The sequence below is a fragment of the Plectropomus leopardus genome, chromosome 7, assembly GCF_008729295.1.
Source record: "Plectropomus leopardus isolate mb chromosome 7, YSFRI_Pleo_2.0, whole genome shotgun sequence".
Lineage (NCBI taxonomy): Eukaryota > Metazoa > Chordata > Actinopteri > Perciformes > Serranidae > Plectropomus > Plectropomus leopardus.
The window spans coordinates 5,271,064-5,296,622 of record NC_056469.1 but is presented as its reverse complement, the minus strand read 5'-3'; the positions used below and the strand labels follow the sequence as shown (position 1 = coordinate 5,296,622).

The 25,559-nt window shown below is 38.9% G+C and overlaps 2 protein-coding genes across 4 annotated transcripts; both read right to left on the bottom strand.

Moving 5' to 3' along the window:
• Positions 1 to 358: 358 nt before the first annotated feature.
• cep76 (centrosomal protein 76) lies at positions 359 to 13,693 on the bottom strand. 2 transcript variants are annotated; one of them, XM_042490054.1, is made up of 14 exons: positions 13,648 to 13,693; positions 13,465 to 13,549; positions 12,274 to 12,429; positions 11,959 to 12,043; positions 11,619 to 11,843; positions 11,320 to 11,505; positions 9,709 to 9,806; positions 9,358 to 9,486; positions 8,604 to 8,795; positions 5,857 to 6,023; positions 4,429 to 4,588; positions 3,855 to 4,028; positions 2,678 to 2,895; positions 359 to 876 (listed from the first exon to the last, which is right to left on the bottom strand). In XM_042490054.1, exons 2-14 carry the CDS (start codon positions 13,525 to 13,527, stop codon positions 738 to 740), a joined length of 1,992 nt encoding a protein of 663 aa, XP_042345988.1. In that variant the 5' UTR covers positions 13,528 to 13,549; positions 13,648 to 13,693; the 3' UTR covers positions 359 to 737. The 2 variants fall into 2 exon arrangements, with proteins under 2 accessions (XP_042345988.1, XP_042345989.1); XM_042490055.1 differs by having other exon boundaries at positions 833 to 876; positions 2,666 to 2,895; positions 13,465 to 13,683.
• A 770-nt stretch (positions 13,694 to 14,463) lies between these two features.
• On the bottom strand, positions 14,464 to 24,716 carry ptpn2a (protein tyrosine phosphatase non-receptor type 2a). 2 transcript variants are annotated; one of them, XM_042490379.1, is made up of 9 exons: positions 24,510 to 24,716; positions 22,961 to 23,051; positions 22,766 to 22,866; positions 22,508 to 22,606; positions 20,606 to 20,743; positions 20,009 to 20,218; positions 19,031 to 19,195; positions 17,043 to 17,245; positions 14,464 to 16,201 (listed from the first exon to the last, which is right to left on the bottom strand). In XM_042490379.1, exons 1-9 carry the CDS (start codon positions 24,564 to 24,566, stop codon positions 16,012 to 16,014), a joined length of 1,254 nt encoding a protein of 417 aa, XP_042346313.1. In that variant the 5' UTR covers positions 24,567 to 24,716; the 3' UTR covers positions 14,464 to 16,011. The 2 variants fall into 2 exon arrangements, with proteins under 2 accessions (XP_042346313.1, XP_042346314.1); XM_042490380.1 differs by having other exon boundaries at positions 17,043 to 17,242.
• Between the last annotated feature and the right edge of the window lie 843 nt (positions 24,717 to 25,559).

Below are 25,559 nucleotides of genomic sequence, written 5' to 3'. Positions count from 1 at the left end.
ATCTTAAATAAAATCAATTTTCCTACACTGGAGGTTTTCTTAATGATTGTTCCATTTGTTATGCATCTCTATTGATTAATAACACTGATTTTACCTTGATCTAATCAGACAGTGAGTGCTGGAGTGGACCAGTGAAGTCAGGTTATAACATCTGTATTTAAAGATGCTCCTCAAGGCTGTAAACATTCCGGTCTACTGTATTGCATCAAACAGAGAGCTGCAGCGGCACCCAATGAGCCAATATTTGTCCTAACACGCCATCTAGTGCTCTGTAAGTGTATTACAAATGAATACATAATAAACATATAATAATTATACATACAATAGCTTTTTATTTTGTCAGATTTTGGTGCCTAAATGTTACTATTTTTGCAATTACATTAAAGGAATATCTAGAAGAGTTAAATTAGCGTTATTGCTATTTAAATGAATCTTGTAAACTATTATTCTTGGGAAATGTCTTCAATGAGTCCTCTAAAAACTACACAGTAAGATTAAAAAGGTTCCATTTATTTACAAAAATAGATATATAAATACAATTTTGAGTGTAAATGTCTGTACATATAAAGAGTCTATTGGACATGAAAATAAAGGTCTGTGCTCACGTCACTGAGCACAATCCAGTCTCATTGTGGGTCCCAGTATAACTAGGTCTGTGGTGTTGTTCCATAGATATAAAATATTGTCCAGGATCCATGTGCAACATAAACTGTTTTTGGGTACCTCCTGTCCGATGGTCAGAGTACGGAGCGGTATTTACATGCAAACATGAGCCACACCGCACACGCATTCTCAGGATAGGCAAACACACGGACGCGGACCGCAAGCCTCACATGGTCACCACGACAACATACAATCTCCTCACAAAATGGAGACCTGCACAGGAAGTGACAAGAGACACAGTGTATGGAATATGAGTACTGTAAAATCTTTTAGAAAAAAACACATTCAAATTCACATAGGGAAGATTCTTTTTCCCTAAAAGCAAAACTTGAATATTTGAAAAACTCAAACAGCCAAAACTGATGGCTTTGTTTTGGTACAAGGGTTGCAAATGGTCAGTAAATTTACAGAAAAATCATCTAAGGGAAGTCAAACTCAGACATTTTGCACTGTTTCAATATAAAAATCATAGTTTTTACAAGTAAGTTTCTTTAGGGAGAATATACACATACATAAGCAATACTAGGTCTTATTGCACGCTCTGGCATTCTCCCATCACATGTTCAGCCCAAACTACCACACTACCTGCGCCAAAGGACTTCAAGCTTTCATTTAAGTATATATGTTTTTATATTACTGGAGTGAATATATGTTAGATTTTTTATTTCAGTTGACCAGCAGACAGTAGCCTAAAGCAGGCAAACTGTTTATAATTAAACAACCATCTGCTAGTTGTTGGTAGCTTGCTGTTACCATGTGGGTTATAGCTTGATGGAGCATAATAACTGAGGAGTTTTCAATAATCTATTTCTATTAATTTATTATTGTGAAACATTTATTTAGGCTATAGGCTATATTCCTGGAACTTTCAAACCCTATCAGGAACCATTGCCAACATATGCACAGATAAACTATGAATGCATGATAAAGACAGGAAAGGGATGACTTTTAAGCTGGATTTCAATCAATGATGTTAGCCTAATGCCATCTGCCAGCAGCTCAGGACACAGCTGAGCACTGTGTGTTTTGTCCTAGCAAGATTTTTAACAGAGACATGGTGCTGTGGGTCCCTATAGGGAGATTTTCCTCTCTCTTAATCCCTGCATACATGAGATTTTAGGCTGTACCAGATGAAAGATGACCATTGTGAAAAAAAGTTGGCGATATCTTTGGCTGTGGCTCTAAAACGGTGATCAAACATTGCACAGTGTCAGAAATTTGGGATGAACATCTCACTGTGTGACTGCTGTTTCCACCTTTGTCTACGGACCAACCAACAGAAATGCAGCATGAATGATGAACTGATCAGCGTGACACTGTTAAATGCTGGAAGATGCAAATACTTACTTCAAGCTCTCATTGCAACATTGCCCAGCCATGACCACATCCACATTCTCCTCATCCTCTTCTTCAGACTTTTTTCAACGTACATAAATGCCACTATAGACAACGACTTGATTTGTTTGTTTATATTTTGCTCTTACCACGACAGCGGCATAGATGGATGATGCACACCAATGATGTTTTATTCTCACATACTGACGTTGATGGACGTAGGTTGTAGCCTGTGTTTCAGTAGGTGGTGTCATTACACAAGTTGAATGCATCAAACTTGATGTCGTACCCAAGTTTATGGACAGTGTAGCTTGCACTAAATTTAAAAGATTGCAAAAATCTCACAGTCTGCAGGAGGCTTTAAACCCTCTGCAGAGAGGTCTGAGTTCAAGATCCTCTACAATACACTGCAGCTGGTAAGAACTGCTGTCTGAGGTACGGTGAAAAAAAAAGTTTCAATGGGAAAATGGCTAGACATGATTTGCAACCTTCTTCACTAGATATGGAAAACAAACCTAAAGTTGCTTCAAGTATATTGACAGAATTATTTGAGTAGTGTACTGATGCTATAGTGAATGACACTCAAATAGAACATATGCTTGCGTACTTGAAGTTACACTCAGCAACAGATCGATGGATTTTTTTAACCACACATTCACCCCCTTACCCAGTAGCTTACTTGAGGCAGGTGGCAAAAGCTCTACGAGCATTGCGGTGCAGGAAGTGGATGGGGAAGCCTTTGAAGGTGTGTCCGTCTGGCACCGCCCTCCTCACTGCATCCTGGAACTCCTCGTTGCCACAGGAGACGCCGGTGCAGCGCTCCAGCTCATAGGCTGAGAGTGCCGAGGACAGCAGGTAAGACAGGTGGTCGTCCCATACTGTCGCAAGTTCCAGGTCCTATAGGAGAGGGCGCCACAGAGTTCAGTAATACTTACATTAAATATTAGGACTCAACAGCTGGCCTGTCATTGATCAATGGCATTTTAAGATGGCACACACACACACACACACACACACTTTATTTTACCAAAATGATGTGTAGCCTTGCTGTTTCATATTGAGCAAGTAAACGCATATACATTCAACCAGTGATCTTAAAATATAAATTAGCTATTTTTAGTCTTTCTACAGTCTAAAACAGAATAACATTAAAATATAAATAGCTTACCCAGAGTTTATCTTATAATGCAATTCTGAAATACACATCATGATCTTATTCAAATAAATCTCATTATATCTGGGCCATTAGTCAAGTTGACATCCAAATGTAGTGACTAATTTTTCAGAAAATCTGCAAAAGAAAATTAAAATTAATCTGCATTTCCATCCACCATTGTTGTGTGCAGTGACATGACATATATCAAAAAGCACCAGCGGAACTTCAAACAAAGGAAAACAATGGAAGTATGGCTTCTCTGTTTGTTTTCTGGATTAATTTGAATAAGGTCACAGTCTCCTCATTGGTCCACAGAGACCTGCTTTATGTATGTCATGATTTATTCACTAAGTCTGCAGCCATTGCACTCTGTCACATTTTATTCTTTCCAGTACGCAAAATTTTACACCTCAGCCATATGTATTCGTGTTATTTGTTTATTTCAAATCTTTTTTTCATTGTGATGTTTCTTTTTTTGTGCTATTTAATTTTTTTGACAGTTTTTTTCTTTTTAGAATTTCCACATTTCCACTCAGGTTTTTTCATGTGAAAATTGAAAATAAACATACAAACCCTGTGAGCCCTAGCTGTCACTTGTCATAAAGGCATCTTTATTTCTCAGGACAGCACAGGCAACTTAAACCTAAGCTAAAACTCTCAAACTTTGAGGGCTAGTATCAAGTCCAGCACTGTGTTTTACCTTCCTGTGCTCAGAAACCAGGTAGCGCATCTCGAGCTCCAGCTGGTTGCTGGCAGCAGCAGGATCCAAAGACGGGGCACAGAGTGGGGGCAGAGGGGGCAAAGAGGTGGTGGAGCCTGGGGCGCAGACAGACTTCAGAGCCTCTTCGCTCATCGTCTTCCACCGGGACTGATTCTGAAGGAAAGAAGGAGCAAAAAAACTGCTTTTATTGAGGCTTACTTTTTCTGGTCACACAAAAGAACCGCTACCCTTAAGCTGCTAGGGATTTGCCACCTTCCTTTAGGATAACATGACGGAAAAGGAATTGCTAATGAACTGAAGTGTTGCAAGTTCAATTTCCCAGGCAACCATCTGGTCACAAGCCCACCACCCTCAAGGCTACCTGTGTCTCACTTCAAATCACCACTGTCCATTTGATGAGATCTTCTCTGGCCTCTTTCATACGCAGTATTAATAAAGATTTTTATATAGAAACATTTTACTAAACCCTGTCCCTGAGTATTAACACACAACCTGCCAGTGAAACAGATGAATTTAATCTGTGGGGGAACTGTGAGGGACAGCCTTCTCTTACCTCGAAGTCAAAGACGCAGAGCTCCACAGCATCAGTGGGCTGGCAGTTGGCGAGGAAGGTCTGGTGGTTGAAGACACAGCCCACAGTGCGGTAGGGGGAAGAGGGTTTCGGCTGTGGGGCCAGGGGCGGGGCATCTGGATCTATAGCCTGGTGCAGGTATCTGACCAGTGGGACCATGGGTAGTCAGTGTCATTAAAAACACAGTGACAAAACTGATAGAAACTTCTTATTTACAAATTTACTCATTAAGTCGCGCCATTTTATGGGCATCACTTAATAGGCAACTTTTGATATTTTTTTTACATGGACCTGTTTTTCCATGTTTTTGTGTCTAAGTGATTGATGGGAACAACAGTTTCTAAAGTTGGTCTAGTATTGAGTGACAGGGCTACAGCGCCGAAACAGGCTACAAACTAAAAACTTACAAAAGATGTCTTGGTTCATATTTTCACTGTTTTAGCAATGCCCATCTCTGGTTTGGTTGAAATGAACCCTTCATTCGCCAGGTTAAATGTGAAAATATGCTGCTCTATACACACTAAAATTACTGTTTATTTAAATTGAGTTTGATGTGTTTGACAATATGGGAGTGTTTTTGGTTAAACAAAAAGGATCTTAATTTTCAACAAAAAGGTTTTTTTTCTGTAGGGATCCTTTCCATAATGTCAACAGACACTTTTAACAATCCGAGCCTGTCAGTGGCAAAAACAAACACTTTAGGTGGACGTAAATTGACAGTGGATAATTGACCTGACTGGTCACATTGCAGCCTGTTTTGCAGCTGCAGCCTTGTTGCTCAATACTAAACTAATTTCACTGTTCCTGTTAGCCATTTCCACACAAAAATATGGGAAATTATTGTTCGGGTTGAAAAATACTGAAGTTGCCCTTTAAGAAGCCATAAAATAGACTCCATCTGTCCTATTCTATTCTAAAATCAGCCCAAAGCTTCATGGTGGGAAATTGGCAGAAAAATATGGTTCCAGTTAATGAGTGAGGAATGAATAAAGATTCAAATGAAAGATATATGATAAAAAAGCTCCTCAAAGACATTTCTTGCTGTAGCAAAGGCCTAGTTCCAATCACTGACTTACTGTAAACTGACAAGGGATATCACATCAGTGAGTTATGGCCGAAACAATAATTGTTGGACAAAATCCCAGAACCGGATAACCACCAAAATCTAATCAATTGTTCCTTGGCCCACAGCCTGGCCACCAAATGTTAGCAGTTACAGAAAAACCCAAAATGTTAAATATTGGAGGAGTTTTTTTAAAAAAAATATTTCCACAAATATGCACACATCTTTTGCTAAAACTGAGTTAAAATGCATGCAACAGATACATAGTAACAGGTGAGCAGTAAATACAGCTGTGGTAAATAAGTTTTAAGCTGTCTGAAAAACAAACAAACAAAAAAAGAACCCACCTATGTGCTGTCAGACTCTCCCAGAAGGTGATGCTCCCATCAGTACCGCGGGTGAGGACCCATGTGTGGGGCGTTCCCTTGGCTTTGGTGCCCACACACACGTACGCATCCAGGCCAAAGCCCAGCAGGAGGCTGCACAGCAGGGTGGCGTGGTCCTCACAGTCCCCCTGGGGAGGACAGAGAGTGGTGAGTTCAGGTGGCAAGTTTGAAATGTGGACACTTCATTATTACTAACATGTTTGATGTTTAAAGCTCTCTTAACCTCAATAAAAGGCCAATGCACTTTCATTTTTGACTTTTTTTCCCCGCTTCAGTACTACCCATGCACCTCCTGCCTGCTACAAAGTAATAACAGATTATTTTAACTCGGCTGTGACAATCTCCAAACAATGAGCCTTGACCACTCTTATTCACAGAGCATTACGAGATACGGTTAAAAGCTCCAAACATAAACCTTTCACCTTAACTTATTCAGTTACATAACCTCTTCTCAGGTCAAGAATGAACTTCCATGCTCAAATAAGACCCTGTTTTTTGGAGGCTACGCTGGAAGTATTAGAATATTAACATCTCAAAATATTACAGCTTCTGTCATAAAATTCTCAGATTTTATACTACAAATGATCTACCCAAACAATTATATCTTTACTCTCATAATATTACAATTTTATCTTGAAAAATTACACATTTATTTACGGAATATGTCAAGCTTATTCTCAAAATATTACATCTTTTATCTTGAAATATAACAACCTTTGTCTCTAAATATTACAGCATTTATCTCAAAATATCAACATTTTATTTGACCTCAAAATAAATGTTTTTCATATTAAATCACAAATCTTATCTCAACATATGATATATTTATATCTTCATCTATATTATATCTTTTATCTTGAAATAAAGCAAATGTTATCTTTAAATATTACATATTTGAACTCAAAATATAATTAATTGGGTTTTTTTTTAATCTGACAACCAATATATCTTTTATCTCGAAATATTACAAATTTTGTCTAAAAATATAACAACTTTTATCTCAAAAATTACACCTTTTATCTAAAAATAAAACAGCATTTATCTCAAAATATTCTATCTTGATTCTTGACATATAGTATCTTGAAAAAAAGTTACTTTTATCTTAAATATATCTACTTTAATCTTAAAATATTCAGCTCCCCTAAAGAAATAAACAGATGGATTCTAAGTCCCTATGTTTGGACAGATTTGAAGACATTTACTGCCGTCTTCATCCCATCACTGTTGCTTGTCTAATTCATCATGTCACTACCACAGTGTGTTTAAACAGAAATACGATATCCTGTTTTCACTCCACTGCTAGCCTTTTCTCAGAAGTGTTGAACACACAAAAGAAGAGCCTGCTGAAGAGGAAATAAGCTCTCAAGTCATCAAATTGTCCGTGACAGTAAGCAACTCTTATTTCACTCGTACAACTTTTCCAGTAAAGAGGCCTGGGTTGAGCTGGGGACTTGTGTTGCTGCTGCCGTGTGCTGTGTGCTGGCTCGGGCTACGGGCAAGTCAGAATGATAGATGTTCCCCAGAAGTGCTAATATGGACGGCAGCATCAGAACAGGCTGGGGACTGATGAGGCTAAATTAATTTTCCCTGGAATGAAAGTCATAAATCACAGCTGACAAGGGCCACTTTGTGAGAGTTGTGTTGTGTCTGTCTTGCCAGCCGCTCGCAGAGGAGAGGCAGGGAACATTTATCCTGTGGTGGTCTGGGAAATTCCCCGCTATCTAGTAGAGATGAAAATGCATCAGTCAGTCGACTTCGCACAAACCCTTCTTTCTCAGAAATGACACAATCAGCTGTGCTCAGAAATGGAGTCAATGTAAATGCAGCTGAACCGAGTTCATGTGAAGCTTTCTTTCTGTTCTCTTTCATAACAAAACTTCTAAGACTGGAAAAGAAATTTGCAAAATGAATACAAATCATGTATTATTGTTAGAGGGGCCAGACTGAGGTTATATGAAAATAAGGTCTTCTAGGAAAAAAACAAATTACACTTCTCCTCCATTGATTTGATGCATTTTTTCTCAATTGTGATGCAGTTATCCATTAATCACAATTTCAAATCATTTCACTTTTAACCCTTTGAAACCTGGCGCAACATCACTTTTCTTGTGCTGCTTTGAAATGCCTTTCACAAGTATTTAAACCTTTCAACCTGGAGCAAATTGGTGCGATTTCTTTCATAAACACATAAAAAAATGTGCAACTTAGTAAGAAATATTTCACAAACTGCAAGAAATTAGTCAATGTAAAAAACTATATATATAACTAATTAACATAATAATATATATTAAATTATGTCATAGAATTATGCTGCAGAATTATTATATATTTTTAAGGACTTTTTTCCAGGTCTTTTCATTTTTATTATCATATTTACTACCAACCATACTAACCAACAAAAAGTACAGTTGACACAACATGAAAAAAGAAAGTTGTCTTTCATCCTCAGATCTATGGAATTGATGTCTAATGTGTAATAGATGAATAAAATAAATGCTAATATTAAGTCCAGGTATAAAGCTAGGTTCATTTAAAATAACTAAATAAATAAATAATGGATAATGATAATTCAACAGGAATTTTGCTGTAAATAAACCTGTAAATCTGCCATTGTCCCCGTTTTTGACGACATGTATCTAGCAGAACTGTAAGTGCATTGTCAGCTGAAAAATGAGTCAGTTACCAAGAACACCGACAGTTCTCCTTACCTTCCCTCTGCACAGGAAAGCCATTAATGTGCACCACTGCTCCTGCTTGCCTCCTCCTCCTCCCACCACCGGGGCCTTCTCGTGTGCCAGCAGGCTGACGAAGCGGGCCGCCTGTCGAGGGCTCTCCAGCAGCCGGCCCGCACGCAGGACACGCACGTAAGAACACACTGGCCGGTTAACGCCATTCTCATCCTGCAGAGAGCACAGAGACACTCCTGGAGGTTATGGGACAGCTTGGAACAGATATGAATTGGAGGAGTTCAGGATTCAATAATCGCTAAATTGGTTAGGAATACGAGAAGTCCTTTCCCCAAACCACTAACACACTAAACCAGTGTATGATTGGCAGCAAATGGGTTAGGTTGTTTTAAGTGATTAGTTTTTGCATTCATACTGCATGTTTATTAATGTTTATTAATGTGGATTCATGTGAACTGTCTACTGGCTACTTTTTCTGCTCAATGTGCTCTTTGTTTATTTTTCTGTAAAATTTAGGGGTTTAGTTTGTTTTATTCTTGTTTGTTGTTTTTGCAGTTAAGGGTGAGTGTGTGTGTGTGTGTGTGTGTGTGTGTGTGTGTGTGTGTGTGGAAGGGGGGCACACATTTTTAACTGTGTGCAACTAAACTAAACTACACTAAACCAAACTAAACAATGAGTCAAGGAGCTGCCTGTCTAAGGAATAAATATACTTTAAAGTAAGCAAAACTCTAGTATATAAAGGTTTTCCCCAAAACCTCTGCGAATGTAGACGAACCTGTGCAAAGATCTTGACCATTTTGGACTGGTGGGACGGACGTATCTCTAGGAACTCCCTCCACCACTGTTTGGCATAAACCAGGAAGAGTCTCTCCTTCTCTGCCGTCCTCTGCCTCTCCAGTGATTGCTGAATGAGAAACACACACTGACGTCAGTTAGTACATTAACAGCTTTAATGTTTTCTGTTACAGTGCTGCCTTCATATTCATTCTGAGGAAGACTGATTCTTAACAGCATTCATGGAAATCTGTTGTAATGATTCACTATCAGTTCACAGTACTACTTTATTCATGAATAATGAAGCTGTGAATCAACAGACGGGGAGATAAAGACACTCCAGTGGTCTGACCTGTGTGCTGATGATGTCGGTGCTCAGAGTCTCTGTGAGCGGAGGATAGAGCTCCAGACTGACAGTCAAAACACCAGCTGGGACTTTACTCTCACTTCCTGGAGACACACATAGATAAATACATGCTACTAAAAGCTGTTTGCCACATCACTTAAAGCTGGGAAGAGACACAACTGCAAATGCTTTTTAAAAACCATGCATTTCTGGCAGTTGCTTACTAATCTACTGTTAGTACACAAACATAACTATTAATATTGAACAGCACTGGTTTCCAGTCTAGGAGCTTAAACCCCTCCATAGATTCACAACATCATTAAAGGTCCTGTGTGCAGGACTTAAAGGAATATATTGGCATAAACAGAATAGAATATAATAAGTTTGGTTTTCTTGAGTGTATAATCACTTGAAAATAACCATTGCTAAGTTTTCCGTACTTTAGAATGAGCTGTTTATATCTGCGTAGGAGCGGGTCCTCAATTACAGTCTGATCCGTCTCTAGAGTAGCCCAGAACTGACAAACCAAACACTGACTCTAGATAGGGACATTCATGTTTTTGCATTGGCCACCATAGTTAGAAGCCCCTCCAAGATGAGCAGCGTAGAGAAAAAAATGTTTAAACGTGAAACCGTTAAGAGGAGGAGACCGCTGTGGATAAATCAGCTCCCTATAAACATCAGAAACAATGAACACTGAAAGAATTTTAATCTGGTGAACTTTCAGCTGGTTGAAATCTGCAATCCTCACTGCTAGATGCCACTCAATCTCCCTAAATCTTACACATTGCTCCTTAAATGGGAAGAAAAAGTAGAATTTTTTTTTTGCTTCTCATATTAAGGTTTTTTTTTTTACTACTTTTCTGTAATCTTCATTGTAAATACTAAGGATAAAACTGTTAAGAGTTTCACGGTGAACCATGTTAAAATTCGTTAGTATTACTGTTTAAAAAATTTAAATTTAAAATTTAAATTATCATTAAAACCGTGTTTGGTATTGCTTGAAAAGCTCACAGTAAATAGTGTTCAGCATCAACCAAAGTTAGAAACAGTCTCTCAGATGCAGGTGCAGCATACAAAATGGCTTTGTTATTTCTTGTTTACAGACTGGGTATGAAGGAGGCAAACCCAGTCCCTTGTCCTCTTCTAAGACAGGCTATCTTTAATATTCATTCACAGTTGATATGGTTGTCATATGTTTACATAGGCTGAGACTTTGTTAATGTTATTATTTTCATGTTTCTGCATGCAAAAAGTGCATCTGAGGCAGATCTTACATGTAAAGTATGGGAGAGGAGAGATTCATGTTTGGAATTTAATGTTATAACACAATACTAACTACTCCTCTACAATACTCTATTCTACCAATGAACTGCAATAACCCTTTGAAAACTGAAGAAAAAGAGTTAAGAGTTTTGCTTAGAGTTAAAAGGTTTAAATACTTGTGAAAGGCATCTGCAAGTAACACAAGAAAAGTGATATCAATCCAGGTTTCAAAGGGTTAATCATACTTTACTCTTAGCCATAGAGAAGTTACCTTTTTAAAAATGAAAAGATCAGTAATTTGGTAAATGATATCACTCTAGTATGCAGCGCAGCAGAATCACTCTTTCTCACCGACTCCCATCAGTTCCACAGCAAAGCAGGTCCTCCCACTGGGCGAGCTGAGGACTGTCCTCCAGTCCAAGAAATAGGATGAGACCAGTGTTGTCTCACTCGAGGTGTCCGTCTTGATCAGCACCAAGTGAACTGGGTCACACAAAGACAGCATGGTGGTTGCGTCCGCCATTTTACTGCCTTCTCCTGCAGAGTCAGAAGTAATCAGGAAATAAAAAACTCAGTTTAGATAATATATTAAGCAACATGAAGAGAATGCAGTACAACTGACTGACACCACAGTGATAATCTGCACATACCTGTGCCGTCTTTGTGGATTTCTAAGAGGAAGCCTTCCTTCAGGTCAGGTTCGCAGGCACATGGCACTGGCTTGGAGCGGAACCTCTGGCTGCGGAAGTGCAGGTAGAGCGTAAATGTAGAACACACCTGACCAGGTAGAGGCTCCGGCTCCTGGAGGTGCTCCAGAAAAGCCTTACCACCGAGCACTTGGAGATACAGGTACCGCCTGGACGGGTCAATATTGGCTGAGAGAATAAAAAGAAAGATCCGTTACAACCTTTAACAAGGACAACTTGAGAGAAAGAAAAAAGGTCATGCTATCATGTTGGTCTATTTGGGGTTGTAAATGATGTTTCTTACTTTTTTTCAGCTGAGTGATATTCTTGTCAACAAAGTGAGTCGCCGGCTTTGGAGGAGATCCTGTTTCTGCATCTGTGGGTACTTCCTGCCAAAGAAGACCAACATGAGAATAGTCAGCTGTTGACTGAATTCATACAATGCAGAAACTTTTATCTCTATTTGGTTTCATACCACGGAAATTATTTAAGAAATTTGTGATATACAGTCAGTTAAGATGTCAATTTTCAATTTTGAATCTAAATAATTTAAGTGAACGGCTGTCAGCTTAGTTGTCAAGTAAGTAAATCTGAAAATTACCTGTTAAGTGTACACTACCTGGATAAAATGTAGATCCTTCATCACATCGTCAATGATACCCCTGCGCTGTAGAGCATGCAGGAAATCTGCCTCAGACAGAGATCGATGTGTAGAGCCTTGGTCATTCCTCATAGTTTCAGCCAGCACCTCTCGGATCTTCCCATGGATGTCCATCTGATAAACAAAAGAGGCAGGATAAAAACTACATCACAAGTGGTCTTTGAAATATCTGATGATCTTGTTATGACTCCTTGTCACTTAAAATTAATTGTTTATCTTTGGTTTTCCTCAACCCACAGGAAATCAACAATCAATAAAACTGAAATCAGGTGAGCCCTCTTTTACCGATTCTCTGGTTCACAGAGTTGGCAAAAGTTGCATCATGTGAATAAAACTCTTTCAGCTGTATGGACAGCCTAATCAGAGGCATTAAATATGGTCTTCCTCCCTTCGTTCTGTATTTTTCACCCCAGCCATGTTCTGTGCATCCTGTTCGCAGAATTCTTCATTTGATGTGTTCTACTTTGTTTACCTAACAATGCACATTATTTTTATTTAGACTGTAATGTTAAATCAATACTTTGTTTCTCTTTTGTTTTCTCTTCCTCACACACGAAAAAAGAAAAAGCGTAAGAAAACTACTAGGAAATGAAAATGAAATAAAATTCCTCTGCTTTGAACTCTGAACTTGGACTCATGTCTCCTCGATGGTTTCTAACACACTCCAGTATATCCCCTAACCATCAAACTTAGATGCTGACAATACTTTCAGTTTGAAGTATAAATGGATCTCTGCCCACTGCTACTGCTACTCTGCTACTGACCTATTTGTACAGTAACCTTACTTTACTGAGTGAGCAGCCTATAGACCTCTGCGGGCTAGACAGGAAAATCCTTATGTGGCCTAGAATAGTAAGACCAAACAAATAAATTATATCATTAAAAACATATCTAGTCCAGTCGAACCTAATAAAACACAGAGTGTAGAGGGTCCCAGATCGTATAATATGAAATATGTGTGCGCACTTATGTCAATAAGGAAGTAAACATTAATTTGCTAAATGTTTGCCTAGCATTTAGCTTAACGTTGCGAGTCTCCATACAGATAAACACGTTCGTAATATGTAACTATAAACCACGAGACTTAAGAACAGGACAATGTTTCCCCAACGCAAACGAAGAGAATTAAAAGCTGCGTAATTTGCTCACCTTGAGCAGATGGTTGTGAATGATTTGCTTCAGCTCCGAAGCTTTTTCTGGAGGCAAAGACATGGCAGCTGAGGCGCTCTAGCAACTTTTAGGAAAGATACGTTATTATTAGGGTAATTCCAGGAACGCCAAACGTGTATTTCAGTAATATTTGCAAACATTTGTCGTCTGTAACATAATTACATTTCTATATCAGCCGGTGGATGATAACAACAACTGCCAGTTTAAACTGTGGCGGAAAAGCAAGCGGGAACGTGGCTCCGCTGATGCCTGGCAATGTCCGGCCAAATTTGTTGAGGTATTTAATAATACTGTCTAAAACGATTTATCAAATAGTAGGATTACACTGGTGAGCTTCTTTATTTCAGGGTACGTTTAATTTATTTGTATTTATTTTAGTTTGATGAAATATTTTCTATTTTATTCAGGCACTGTACCGGTTGCCCTATTGCCGTGTGATCTGCGACAACCACTGAAGAACCCTTTTGTAGTCCAATTGTAGTTTTACATCTATGGTGAAACCCTGTTACATCTTTTTGTATCTATGTTACCATTTTGTTCATATCAAAAACACCAGTTGTATATTATTAAGACATTTTTTAATAATTTTAGTCTCTACTTAAACTAAACAACATTTTATGATTTTCTGTTAATAAGACTCAAGGAAAAAAACAATGCATTGTAATGCATTCTGTGTGAGGGGATTATACAACAAAGACAGTAGTCCCCTCTCCTCACACGCCAAAGCCATCCCACAGACATGAGAAAATGAAATTACTACAGCAGTCAATATGAGCAAGGCCTCTTCTTGAAATATTGAATCAATTCCTGGAATCCACAGTGAGAGGCCACCAGTCTGCCTGCATTGATTTAGCTCATAGTCAGAATGAAATTATGACTGTAACACAGCACAGCAGTGCAGGGATGGGGACAGACAGAACTGTGGATGCACATGGTAAAGCTGCTTCACTGACAAAAAACAAAGGGAGACAAGGAGCATTTGGTAGAAAAAGATGAATGTTTTATTTTAAGAAGTATTTCATGTTTTGCTTTTTTTTTTTCTCAAAACGCCATCCGTCATGTTCTCACTGCAGCTCAGTAGCGTACAAAACTCCCCTGAAATCTTATGTGGAAAAACAAGAATGAATGGAATGTTACGGTCAAACGTGTCTCTTCCGGGTTAAATGAGAACTCAGTAAAAAAAGCTGTGTCCGACAGTGGGAACTTGCCAATCAGCAATGCACCGTTTCATCTCAGTACATGCCAATGATACATTTGATGCACAGTGAACTCTGATACAAATCTGCTGTATCACAACTCCAGTTACTACAAACCAAGTGATGCAGTGCAAACACATTATGTGGGAACAGCTCGTATAAACCTTGATCAGTACTGATGATGCTAGTGGAGCACACATTTTGCCATTTAATTCACTTCAAGGCACATGAAAAGCTATCTCAACCTGCAAACAGATACAAACATGTATGCTAGATTCTCTCCTTACTAGAATTGAATCCAATATGCTCTGTTCCCGGCGTCTAAATTGCATTATTATCGCTTTAGATTGGTCCCAGTCAATTGAAAACCAATTTGGTGATTCAAATTAATTAGTCAAAAGCAACACGAAGCTACTATGACTATCACTTTGTAATGCAGTTGTCAGTTATGTCAGAATGGAGAATACATTCCACACAATTGGGGTACAGGGTTTTGTCATTGCCAGGCGTTCCAAAAAACGGACAGCTTTGCTTTGGTTTCCTCAAAAACAAACAGTGGGACAACTTGAAAACACACACATGAACCCATCCAGTGGGTAAAAACACGCAGTAAGCGGTGAGGGAGCTGACAGCTTGTATGATCCAACCAAAACCTATGAAAAAAGGTGCTCGTTTAAGAGAAATGGCTAACATTCTAGCAGAGTTTGAGACATCAGCGAGGCGGCTCCCCATGAAGTGTCCAGTCACACAAAAATATATATCTGACCGTATCGGGATGCTCTGCTGAGTGTGAATGGAAGAACGAGCGGTGCTCTGGAAAACCTCTAAATGCATGCATGATATGCAACTTTCATGACAGAAAAACAAAAAATCCCCACAGCTGACCTACGTATTTGTGGTAGGATCAACACAAGTCATTTTGAAATGCAAAATGTAAAACCAGAGAGGATCAAAACACATCTGACCATTACAAATAAAGAATGCAAAAACAAACCTGTCGGATTTTTCTTTTTTTTTTTGCTTTGTACTGCACCTTTAGTAAGTTTCTTTCAAAGCCATTTGCTATGATACAGTACATTCATCAACAGTGACAAGAAGGAAAGGAAATGAAATCATCGTGCTGGCACCAAGATCCTGAGATGTTACTATTTTTGTTAAGATCTTAATGAAAAATATACACACAATCATTTTGATCTAGCGCTCCCACATTTGACCTTAAGAAATAAATACCCTCAGTTATGCACATAATACCATCTACATCTACTTAGAGAAGTACCTACTCCTAGGTACTGGTGCAAAATAGGAGTCAGTTTTAAGTGACCCAGAGATTTCACTGGGCGTACATCCAGCACACCAGCAGGCCGATGGCCACAGCTGCCCCGGCACCCACGTTGAGCAGGATGGGTCTCCAGTACAGCCACCTGTCTCGTTTCCTCTCCGAGTCGATCAGTCTCTGTTTCATCTGCTGGACCTTCTGCGAGATGCTGGCCATCTTCTCCTCACGGTGTCGCTTTCTTACGCTGAAACAAGAGTCAGTTACAGTAAGTAGTCAGCAAATAACAGTATGGAAATCCCATCAATAGCCCCTTTTTCCGACCACAGGAACTTTTCCCAAGGACTAGTGACCTTTTGAGTAACTTATTACATTTTGGCCACAGGGACCAGAGTCTAAATTAAGTTCCGAGGACATTCTTTTGGCCCCAGAAGATTGGGGGTAGTACTTTTTGAAAGTACAGCAACTTTCAGGGTATCTAATGACTGATGACCGTTGACCATTGACGGTGGAAAGATAGATAATGAGCTGATGGAGCCTTTTTAGTTCCTTGAAAAGTTGTCCGTGAAGTCCCAGGAAGTTTGGGTCAAATTGTGGCTTTTGTTTCTGCGAGCCGTGAGCGAATTTGGCAGGAAAACACACTAAATACTCTATTATGAACTATATAAACGCTATATTGAATATGATATAAATAATTCGCTCATGATAAATGATAAAAGATGCTTCCAGTGCTTCTCCTATGCTTGTCAATTGTGTCTACAGAGAGGGAGAGAGCCATGCAGACACACAGAGACACAGACACACTCACAGACAGACAGACACACACACACACAAGCATGGACAGAGAGACAGGGACTGCAGGAGCTGCGTGACAATTAGCGTATTGCAGCATTCTGCATCCAGTATGAACCCAGCGTTAGAGATCAGAATGTGGCTGCCTAGTTTCAAACAAAAGCATGACACTGAGCTTGGACACTTTCACATTGTGGAGTCCAAAGCAAATACATTTTAATGTCTTTACAGCCGAGTCCTTTCTTCATAATGCACCTGACAAAATTCACTTTAAGAAGTCCTGAGCTGCTACTTACTGCCCCGAGTTCTCTGCCACGTTGTGGTCTTGGCTGTCTGGCTCTCCTACTGGCGGTTGGTCTCCTGAGGTGGCCTGCGGCTCCAGACAGGGTCCTGGCTGACCGTTGGGCCTGCTGTCGTTGAGGTGCGGTCTGGGGGGAGGTGGTGGAGGGGGCAGATCTGGCTCCGAGCTATCTCTTGACATCACTGTCTGCTTGATCTGCTAAAGGAGACGAGACACAAAGACACAGCATACATGGAATAGTTAAGCCTTCTCCCATCTTGTGACAAAAGGTAAGCTGAGGAAATAATTTGGGACTGCCCAAGGCTACATCTAAACTATTATGTTATCATTTTAAAACAGAAACAATCGACAACCGGAAAGTAAGACCATAGATTTTTGTGCTTGGACTGATGACAAGTTGGAACTGTAACTGAAGGTAACACATGAGTATTGGGGGGTAAAAACTGAGGGTTGTTGCAAAATAAATTCGGCAATATAGAGCAGTGGCGGGAGCATTATCCAGCACCAGAGGAGGCCATCGCAATGGGAAAGGAATACCTGCACAGGAAGAATAAAATCATGTCGACCTAGAAAAAATGCTTTGGCTTAAAATGTCATGACTAATAACACCCAACAGGGAAGTGAATGTGACTGTATGCGTCATCATTTTCAAAGGTATGTGTTTCCACCTGTTCAGACTAAAAAGTAACCCCATAGTTGGTCGTTTTAGAATAAACTTATTTGTACGGATGTCGCCCAAAATTGGCCAACAAGACCTCTGTGTTCATACAGAACAAAAATGCTAACCTAAACTTCTAGAGATGCAACGAAAAATGATCAAAACACGAATGCGAGTGTAAAAATAGCTTATATTACATTACACTGCTTTTCAAAAACATTTAAAGCTTGCCAGCTCTAGCAACCATTTGGGTTTTCTTTGTTGTTGTGCTTTATGTGGACTGTCTCAAAGGCAGATTTTTGTTGGCAAGCTAGGGCTGTCAGCATTAACGTGTTATATAATATATAATGTATATAATGCGTTAATCTTTTAATTCACGTTAAGTGAGTTTTAGGGGCAATGATGACTGTTGTCATATGAAACTAGAAGACCAACCATGTCATGCTAGTTTGTCAGGAAGGGAATTGAATATTGCTCCAAAGTTAGGCTAAATTTGCAGATGGAAAAAAAACATGGCCATTTCACAGGGGTCCGTTAACCTCTGAACTCAAGATATCTGAATGAAAATGAAATGGGTTCTGTGGGTACCCATGAGTCTCCCCTTTACAGACATGCCTACTTTACCTTAGTGCCATGCAATTTTTTGTTGTTTTTTTGTAACTGTTATGGAATGTGAAATAATGTAGTAAAAAACATGCGATTAAAAAACAACTGGAAAAATAATAAAATTGTGCAATAAAAAAAAATCATTTGACAGCCCTAGACATTAAAACCACATTCAAACAGCAGACCGGCTTTTTTGTAACAGTTGTGGACTTCAAATTTTGGTCAAACACTTACCGAGGGGCTGTAATTTCATAAAAGGACTGAGGCATAGTTGCAGTTTCAAGTTGTTAGTTTTACTTTCAAACGATTAATGGGAGCAAGTAGAGGTGTGAGGAAACTATATAAATACCAGATGTGTCAGCTGATTTCTGTTACATCAGGCCTGCATTAAGCTGATGATATCAGAAGCCTAAACTGTGATTCCAGACAACTCTACCTGCTCCTGACAATGGTTTTTAAGTAAAGCCAAAACTTGAAACTCAAACAATGCCCGTTTAAGACCATTAAATAAAACTTAAAACTACAGACAGTACAATGGGTTAAGTAGAACCCTGTATTTCATGGATCAAGTTGCAAACTTTGGCAGTCACCTGCCTCGTCTCAGATGTCAGAGTTTGACTGGAGTTTACAAACATTGTATAAATCTCACAAAAGCCCGCGCATGAGCCTGAGACATTTTAAAAGCACAGTGTTACACTCCAGCCTTGATACTGAGCTACCTGGTCTGCTGAGTTGGCTGACAGGATGAGTTTGGCTCCCTCAATGACAGCCATGTAGGAGAAACGGAGCTGGTCAGGGGTCTGGATCAGGCCCATACGGTATTCCCTCATATCCAGTAGCACCTTCTGTATGTCCACCGATGACGGGTTCTTCCTCTTGGCCATCTGCAAAACAGATTAACATGTTTAGAATACAGATGAAAAGGCTCTGCAGTTAAGCCCATGTTTTCACTTGATACTGAAACAGTCAGACAGCCTCTTTTTTTCCCTTTTAAGTCTGTCATCATCTAATGGTGTTAGATAAAACAGCTAACCTAAATTCTATGAATGTACTGCAGCAGCATTCCACTAAAGCTGACGTTAGTTGTCAGTTAGCGATTTACCGAATCAAATCTCAATGCGAAAGCCTCAGTTAAACTGCTTAGCAACAGCTTTTTGGCATTTTCCCATTTCTCTCCTGTGACGGCTAATTTCTTTACCCCCCAAAGTGGGCAAAGCCTTGACGATGGTGACACAGGTCTGATCTATGTGTATCACGTGATAACAGTGATATTTCAGCAATCACACACAGTGCAGCACTATATCTTAACTGATTAATACAAGGGACGTATTTTGTGTAACGCTTGACATGTTTAGGAATTTTTATGTACATATTTTAAACAATACAAAACGATATATGTTCAAAACTTTTCCAAAACATTCTGTTAATTCCAAACAATTTAAGAACTTTTCCAGTCGAGGAATCTCATCCTTTTCTTCATCAATGCATAAACCACTGAAAAGTGATGTATGCATTTAAGTATAATACCAACATGCCAAAACTTCTCCCTTTGCAACTAATGGGCACATCTCATCTTACTCTTCTGCCAAAGCTAGAATCTTGTGCAATGTTTAACTCTTTGCTTTCAGCTTTAAGGAAGAAAACATTCCCCTCAACACTGACTTCATTTAGTAACATCCCTCCCTCTCTGTTCTTACCAGCACCAGGCAGGTGTCCACCAAGGCGAGGGTCCCTGAACGTCCGATCCCAGCGCTGCAGTGCACCACAGAGGGCCCGTGCTCCGGTCCCAACGAGCCAGATTCCCGCACCTTGAAGAGGAAGTTGAGGAAGGAGGCCGGAGATTCTGGGACACCAAAGTCAGGCCACGTGGTGTAGTGAAAGTGGTAGATCTCCCTTGACTCGCCTGTCTGCGTCAGGAGACATGTGATGATTAGAGCATTGTATAGACAGAGTTCTGCATGACTAGGCTGATTTTTTACTCGGAAAACATCACACAGCCCATGAAATAACTGCATTTATCATCTCCAGACTTACATGTCGGTTCTCACAATAGTTTCAATCACTCAAGAGAATACAAGTTCAGACAGGTTAAGTAATTTCAGAGCCAGTAACTGCCCTGAAAAGTGTCTGGATCATGTAACACAAGCAAATGAAAAAAACAGATTCTTTATACAGTAATGGAGTGCAATTGTCCTGAAGTAAAAATTGCAGTTTTCACCTCGTAAAATATCTCTAAAATTGCACTACTCCACATACAAAAAAAGATGATCTAATAGTGTGCCTCTCGTGCTCACCATTGTGTTTTGCAGTTCTAGCACTCGGATCGTGTAATAGGATTGGTCCTCCTCTGAAAGTAGCCTGACAACAAACCCCGTGTCAGTGAAAGACATCTGTAGCTCCTCTGTGGTGGGCCAGTACTGTGCACACTTTTCCTGTGAAGACAAAAAAAAAAAAAAGATGATTTAGTCTTGGATAGGAGGCCACATGTTCACAGGCTGAAGGATGGATGAAGTCTTGCTGGATAAATGCACAGTGATTGAGGAACCATCACTAAGTGTTCACAGATATTATTTGTAGGAGATTCCATGAATTCAGGGATTCCTTCTTTACCAAGAAATACCACTACCACTGTGACGGAATGTGCTGTGTACAAACAACACTTTTGATTATGTTACTCACCCTCAGGGTCATTATCATCAACAGTACTGAGATACACAACTCTATAGGACTTGGCAGCTTGTTTCCACAAGTTATAAACATGCAGTTCCCACAAAAGTATTGCAAAACATCTAGCTGACTTCGATCTTCAACCCTCATCAGACTGTATATAAGTTATGGGGCAACTTCAAGCCTAAAACATGTTAAATATTTTAGTGTTATCAGTGTTCTATCACTTGGATGTTTGAGCTTCACGGCAGAATGATGTACGTGCCGAGTTTGATTTCACATTTCTACTGAAGGGATAAAGTTTCAAAGTGCTCACCCTAACTCTTAGTTTAACTCTTGTATGTATGTGCAGAATTTTGCAACGTCACATCTAGTTTTGGCACATGTAACTTATGCCAACCATACACTAAAAGACTTTGAAAAGACTTTTCAAAGACTAAAGTCTGACACTTTCTCACATCTTAAGAGTTTTTAGTCACATAGACACAGGATCTTGCAGCATCACCTTTTGCAAGACTACAACTAGATTTCTTTTGAGATTATTTCTCATCCTGCTTCTGAAGAATAACATATTGCCAAACTCTCTTTATGAAATATGACATATTACTAATTCCTTATATGTCTGCAAAAAATACATAACTTTAGAAACAAGAAAAAAGGCCTCATGTGTCAACAGTATTCTTGTTAATTCATCATCAATATAATTCATGAAGATAAACTATATTTGTGTACAAACTTTACATTATGGATTTCATCGCCTCAGCTTACTCTGCCAGCCTCTAATGGTTAGCTCCTCTGTTTTCATTGGAGGACATCCAGTTTGGAAATTAACTTTTTTATCCACTTGCCACTGTAGCTGGTGGTTTCCAAAATGTACGAGCCACTCAAAAGATTACCATTGCTTTTATGGGGTTTTTTTGGGCTGGTGAGTAAAGCAAATATAGCAGCCACTTGCAGATTTTACCAGCATTTGTATGGTGGCTGGAACCAATTTCTTTTTTAACTCTGGAGAAAACCGTTTGAATGAGAGAACCATTTCAAAAGTTAACATTTGTCACTAGAATCAGTGCTGACTGGTGAATCAGATACACTTGTTAACTTCACAACTCAGCCAATGTTTCCTCATTTTCCACTGGGCAAGATCAAATTCCATTTTGTCTTTAAAAAAGAAAAGGTGTGATACAATATGTTGTTGAATGCATGAGTCAAACAAACTACTAGCACATAGATTTAAACCTTCCAGATCCCCTTAGTATATTATTTAATGGCAAAATTAACTTTGTTTTACCAATTTTAACACAAAAAACCCCACATTTATTATACAATCTAACTTCTCCCAGCAAATACATATACCATTTCGATACGGATTTTGTTCCAATGGACATGAAAATGACAGTCAAACTGACATGTATGAAAAGTGCTCTGTGTGTAGCAAGAACATCTACAGTTAAAACCATCAAGGTATGACATTTTAAAACACACAGCAAGGAAATCAGTGTTCAGCAGGTGCTTAAGTGTACAGTACTCACAGATCCCTTTTCGATCACTCTGTTGAGCATTATAACAGCTTTGGAACACTGCTCCCAAATCATCAGCCAGAAATGACCACAGGTATTCCTCAAAGGCCCCTGTGGAAGCAAAGGCAAGAAAGAAATAAAAAATTAATCCTGTCATCGTCAAAAGCTCCAAAACATCAAAGTAAAATCCTGTACATTCTTCTACAAATGTTCACCAGATTTATCCAACATATTTATGCAGAAATGGATATTGCTTGAACTACACTGTACCTGAGAAAGAATGTAAGATCTTTGGGCTTCTTCCACGGTGACTAAACTTGCATTGATGTAGTCATTTTCAGAGTTTTCAAGTTTTACCCGACTGTGATCATCTGAAAGCAGATGAAAAAGCAATTAGAAATCACATGAACGTCATTTGCAATAATTCAAATTTCCATTAACAACCTTCTTTGTCATAAGACTCACATGGGCTCACATCTCTGTAGCGGTTCAAATTACGATTCACTGGAAGTTTTGCCACTTTGTAAGGATATTCACTGGCTTGGTTACGAATTTCCTGTCGGAGACAAAAAGACAATTAGGAAGTTAGGAGCATCACAGCAATGGGAGACAGAGAGTGTCACAAACTGGTGCAAACATATGACAATCACCTGCACCTGGCTCGCCAAAGCTGTGGCAACATTCATGCAAATACTAAACACAGAGATAACACAGCATGTGTTCTGTGCTTAATTCACTGGAACTGTCATATATGAATGCATTGCCCTGTTCTGATTGTTATCTGTACAGTTACAGTGCTGCACTGTCATGTGTCATGCTCCTGCAGGACAATAAGTTTATCTTTCTTTTACAGTCATGAAACAACAGGAAGTTTTTTTTACTGTTTGCTTAGTCCACAGAGAAATGCACGCAGTTTGTGCAGAAACTGACCCTTTAAATGAGCCACCATTTATGTGAATTTCTGATGTTACAAATATACTATATAGACCATTTGATACAACACGGAAAATAGGTCCTTTTGTATTCCTTGTTGAAATGTTTTGCATGTCATATACATGAATGACATCAGTTGACAGGAAGCAGACATTAACCCAAGCTGTTACCAAGTGATGTAATTCCAGTGAAACCTTCTTTAAAGATAGAAAAACAGAGCGTTTCAGACAGAGGGTGATTATATATTATATAAAATAATGTGTTTTTCGAACATTAAAGCATGTTGACATGTTTTAGTAGAAAAGCCAACATACAAATATGAACCTGAATATGTGCATAGTATAGGACCTTTAATTTTCAGTAAAACTAAGACAAAACAAAGTTTTATGAAAAATGTATTTTCCCTATGCAAGCCATGGGCAATTTATCTAGCTATAGCTACTTATTATGACAACATTTATACGCGTTTATTTTTAACTATAAATTGTTGTGGTGTAAAACTGATATTTTGAGTTTGGCTGTTTCTCTGTAACTTCTAAATAGGGTGCCTGTTTGCTCCAAAACATCTCCAGTAACATGTTATCCTCCGGTTAGCAGCTACTTATTACACGGTCATAACCAAAGTCCAACCGGAACAGAATTATTATAAACTAAATGCTGGGCTCTCTTTAGACAGCTGGTGGTAAAACACATGCGCTTTTCTCTGGAAGTCCTGATGAGTTCTCAGAAACTGCAGCTGACGTCTGCTAGCGTCATCCAGCATTAGCTAACTGAGCTCAACTATGAAGACTGTGCCGCTGCACGTTTTCTAGCTACAAGCTTTCTAGCTACGGAAATCAGCCACTACTAGCGCCAAATGCTAGTTTCTCACTCGTCTTCACTTAGGACATAGTACTATACATCACCCCGACACAATGTAATAGAGTCTATAAGTAAACACAATGACACGAGTCGCACAGAGGACTAAAAGTAACCAAATACTGTGCAAGGTGTCCAACGGGCTAGCTATAAAATTAGCCTAGCCAAGTAAGTTAGCAACCGATCGTCATAGAAACACGAGAGGCCCAGTGTCCCGACTTACATTGTAAAGGTTTTGCCATCTCCCGGACGAATCAATATCTTCAAATTCTTGCTCCATTTTTTCGTAATAAGTGCCCCGAGACACTCGCTGGATGATCACAGAGTGTTTGCAGCACCGTTCACTAACTTACTCCTTTCTGTTAGCCATCTAAACAGCAGTGTGTGTAACCCTGGGGATCCCTGCGGGGAGTCTGCTGCTCCTGCACAATACTGCATGCACGTCGGGTTGCCAGTTACGTGCTTTTGTCAGCCTACCAGGAGCAATAATTCCAGTCACATAACTGCTTTGTGGGTATTTTATTACATTTATAGATATATATCAACATTGACCCTTGCAGTTGACTGAATTTTAATTTTGAAAGCGAATTGGTTGAACCTACCCCAAATTATTGTCATTATTTTTTTTAATCATATAAAAGGCAGTATTAGAATAATGAATAAAGTAGCATGTAATACAAAATAAGCATATTAAAAATATTTCTGTCCGCACTCCTCAAGCCTGAAAGTGTTCAATATGAGTGTTAAAATAACAAAAAAACAAAAAAAAAAAAAAAATCAACCAAACCTGGCAACCCACGACAGGAGGAGGGCATATGAGCAAATATGTAACAATATGTGTCTGTTCTTTACTTGTCAGGGGAGGAGGTGCCTGGGATTTGACTTTATTTATTGCTCTATTTATTTATTTATTTATTTATTTATTTATTTATTTATTTATTTATTTATTTATTTAACTTGACGCTCCCAAAAGCCACAAATATTTTTCTTTGAACCTCCCTGAGTAACTGGTGTAAAATGTATAATCTTCCCTCTAAAATTATAATAACATATATAATAACATTTTCAAATCTTACCATTTGATGTCTGAAAATTAAAAGTTGAACAATAAATCCTGGAGTCGAAATAAGCCTTTTTTCTTCACTCTTGTTAGTTAAAGTGTTTTATTTATTTATTTATTTTTAACCAATTTTGAAATGAAACGTATTTTTTCTTTTTTTCTTTTCTTTTTTAAATGGCGATAAAATACACTTTTAGCAATTTATTTTAAACT

What these genes read in the sequence shown, in the direction of transcription:
- cep76 (XM_042490054.1), bottom strand. Translation starts at nt 13,527, where the DNA reads ATGTCTTTGCCTCCAGAAAAAGCTTCGGAGCTGAAGCAAATCATTCAC. An exon ending in TGGTCAAGATCTTTGCACAG is followed by an intron (nt 8,796 to 9,357) that starts GTTCGTCTACAT and finishes TGCTCTCTGCAG; the next exon opens with GATGAGAATGGCGTTAACCG. An exon ending in CTTTCCTGTGCAGAGGGAAG is followed by an intron (nt 6,024 to 8,603) that starts GTAAGGAGAACT and finishes TGTCCTCCCCAG; the next exon opens with GGGGACTGTGAGGACCACGC.
- ptpn2a (XM_042490379.1), bottom strand. Translation starts at nt 24,566, where the DNA reads ATGGAGCAAGAATTTGAAGATATTGATTCGTCCGGGAGATGGCAAAAC. An exon ending in CTACAGAGATGTGAGCCCAT is followed by an intron (nt 22,867 to 22,960) that starts GTGAGTCTTATG and finishes ATCTGCTTTCAG; the next exon opens with ATGATCACAGTCGGGTAAAA. An exon ending in GAGTGATCGAAAAGGGATCT is followed by an intron (nt 20,744 to 22,507) that starts GTGAGTACTGTA and finishes TTGTCTTCACAG; the next exon opens with GAAAAGTGTGCACAGTACTG.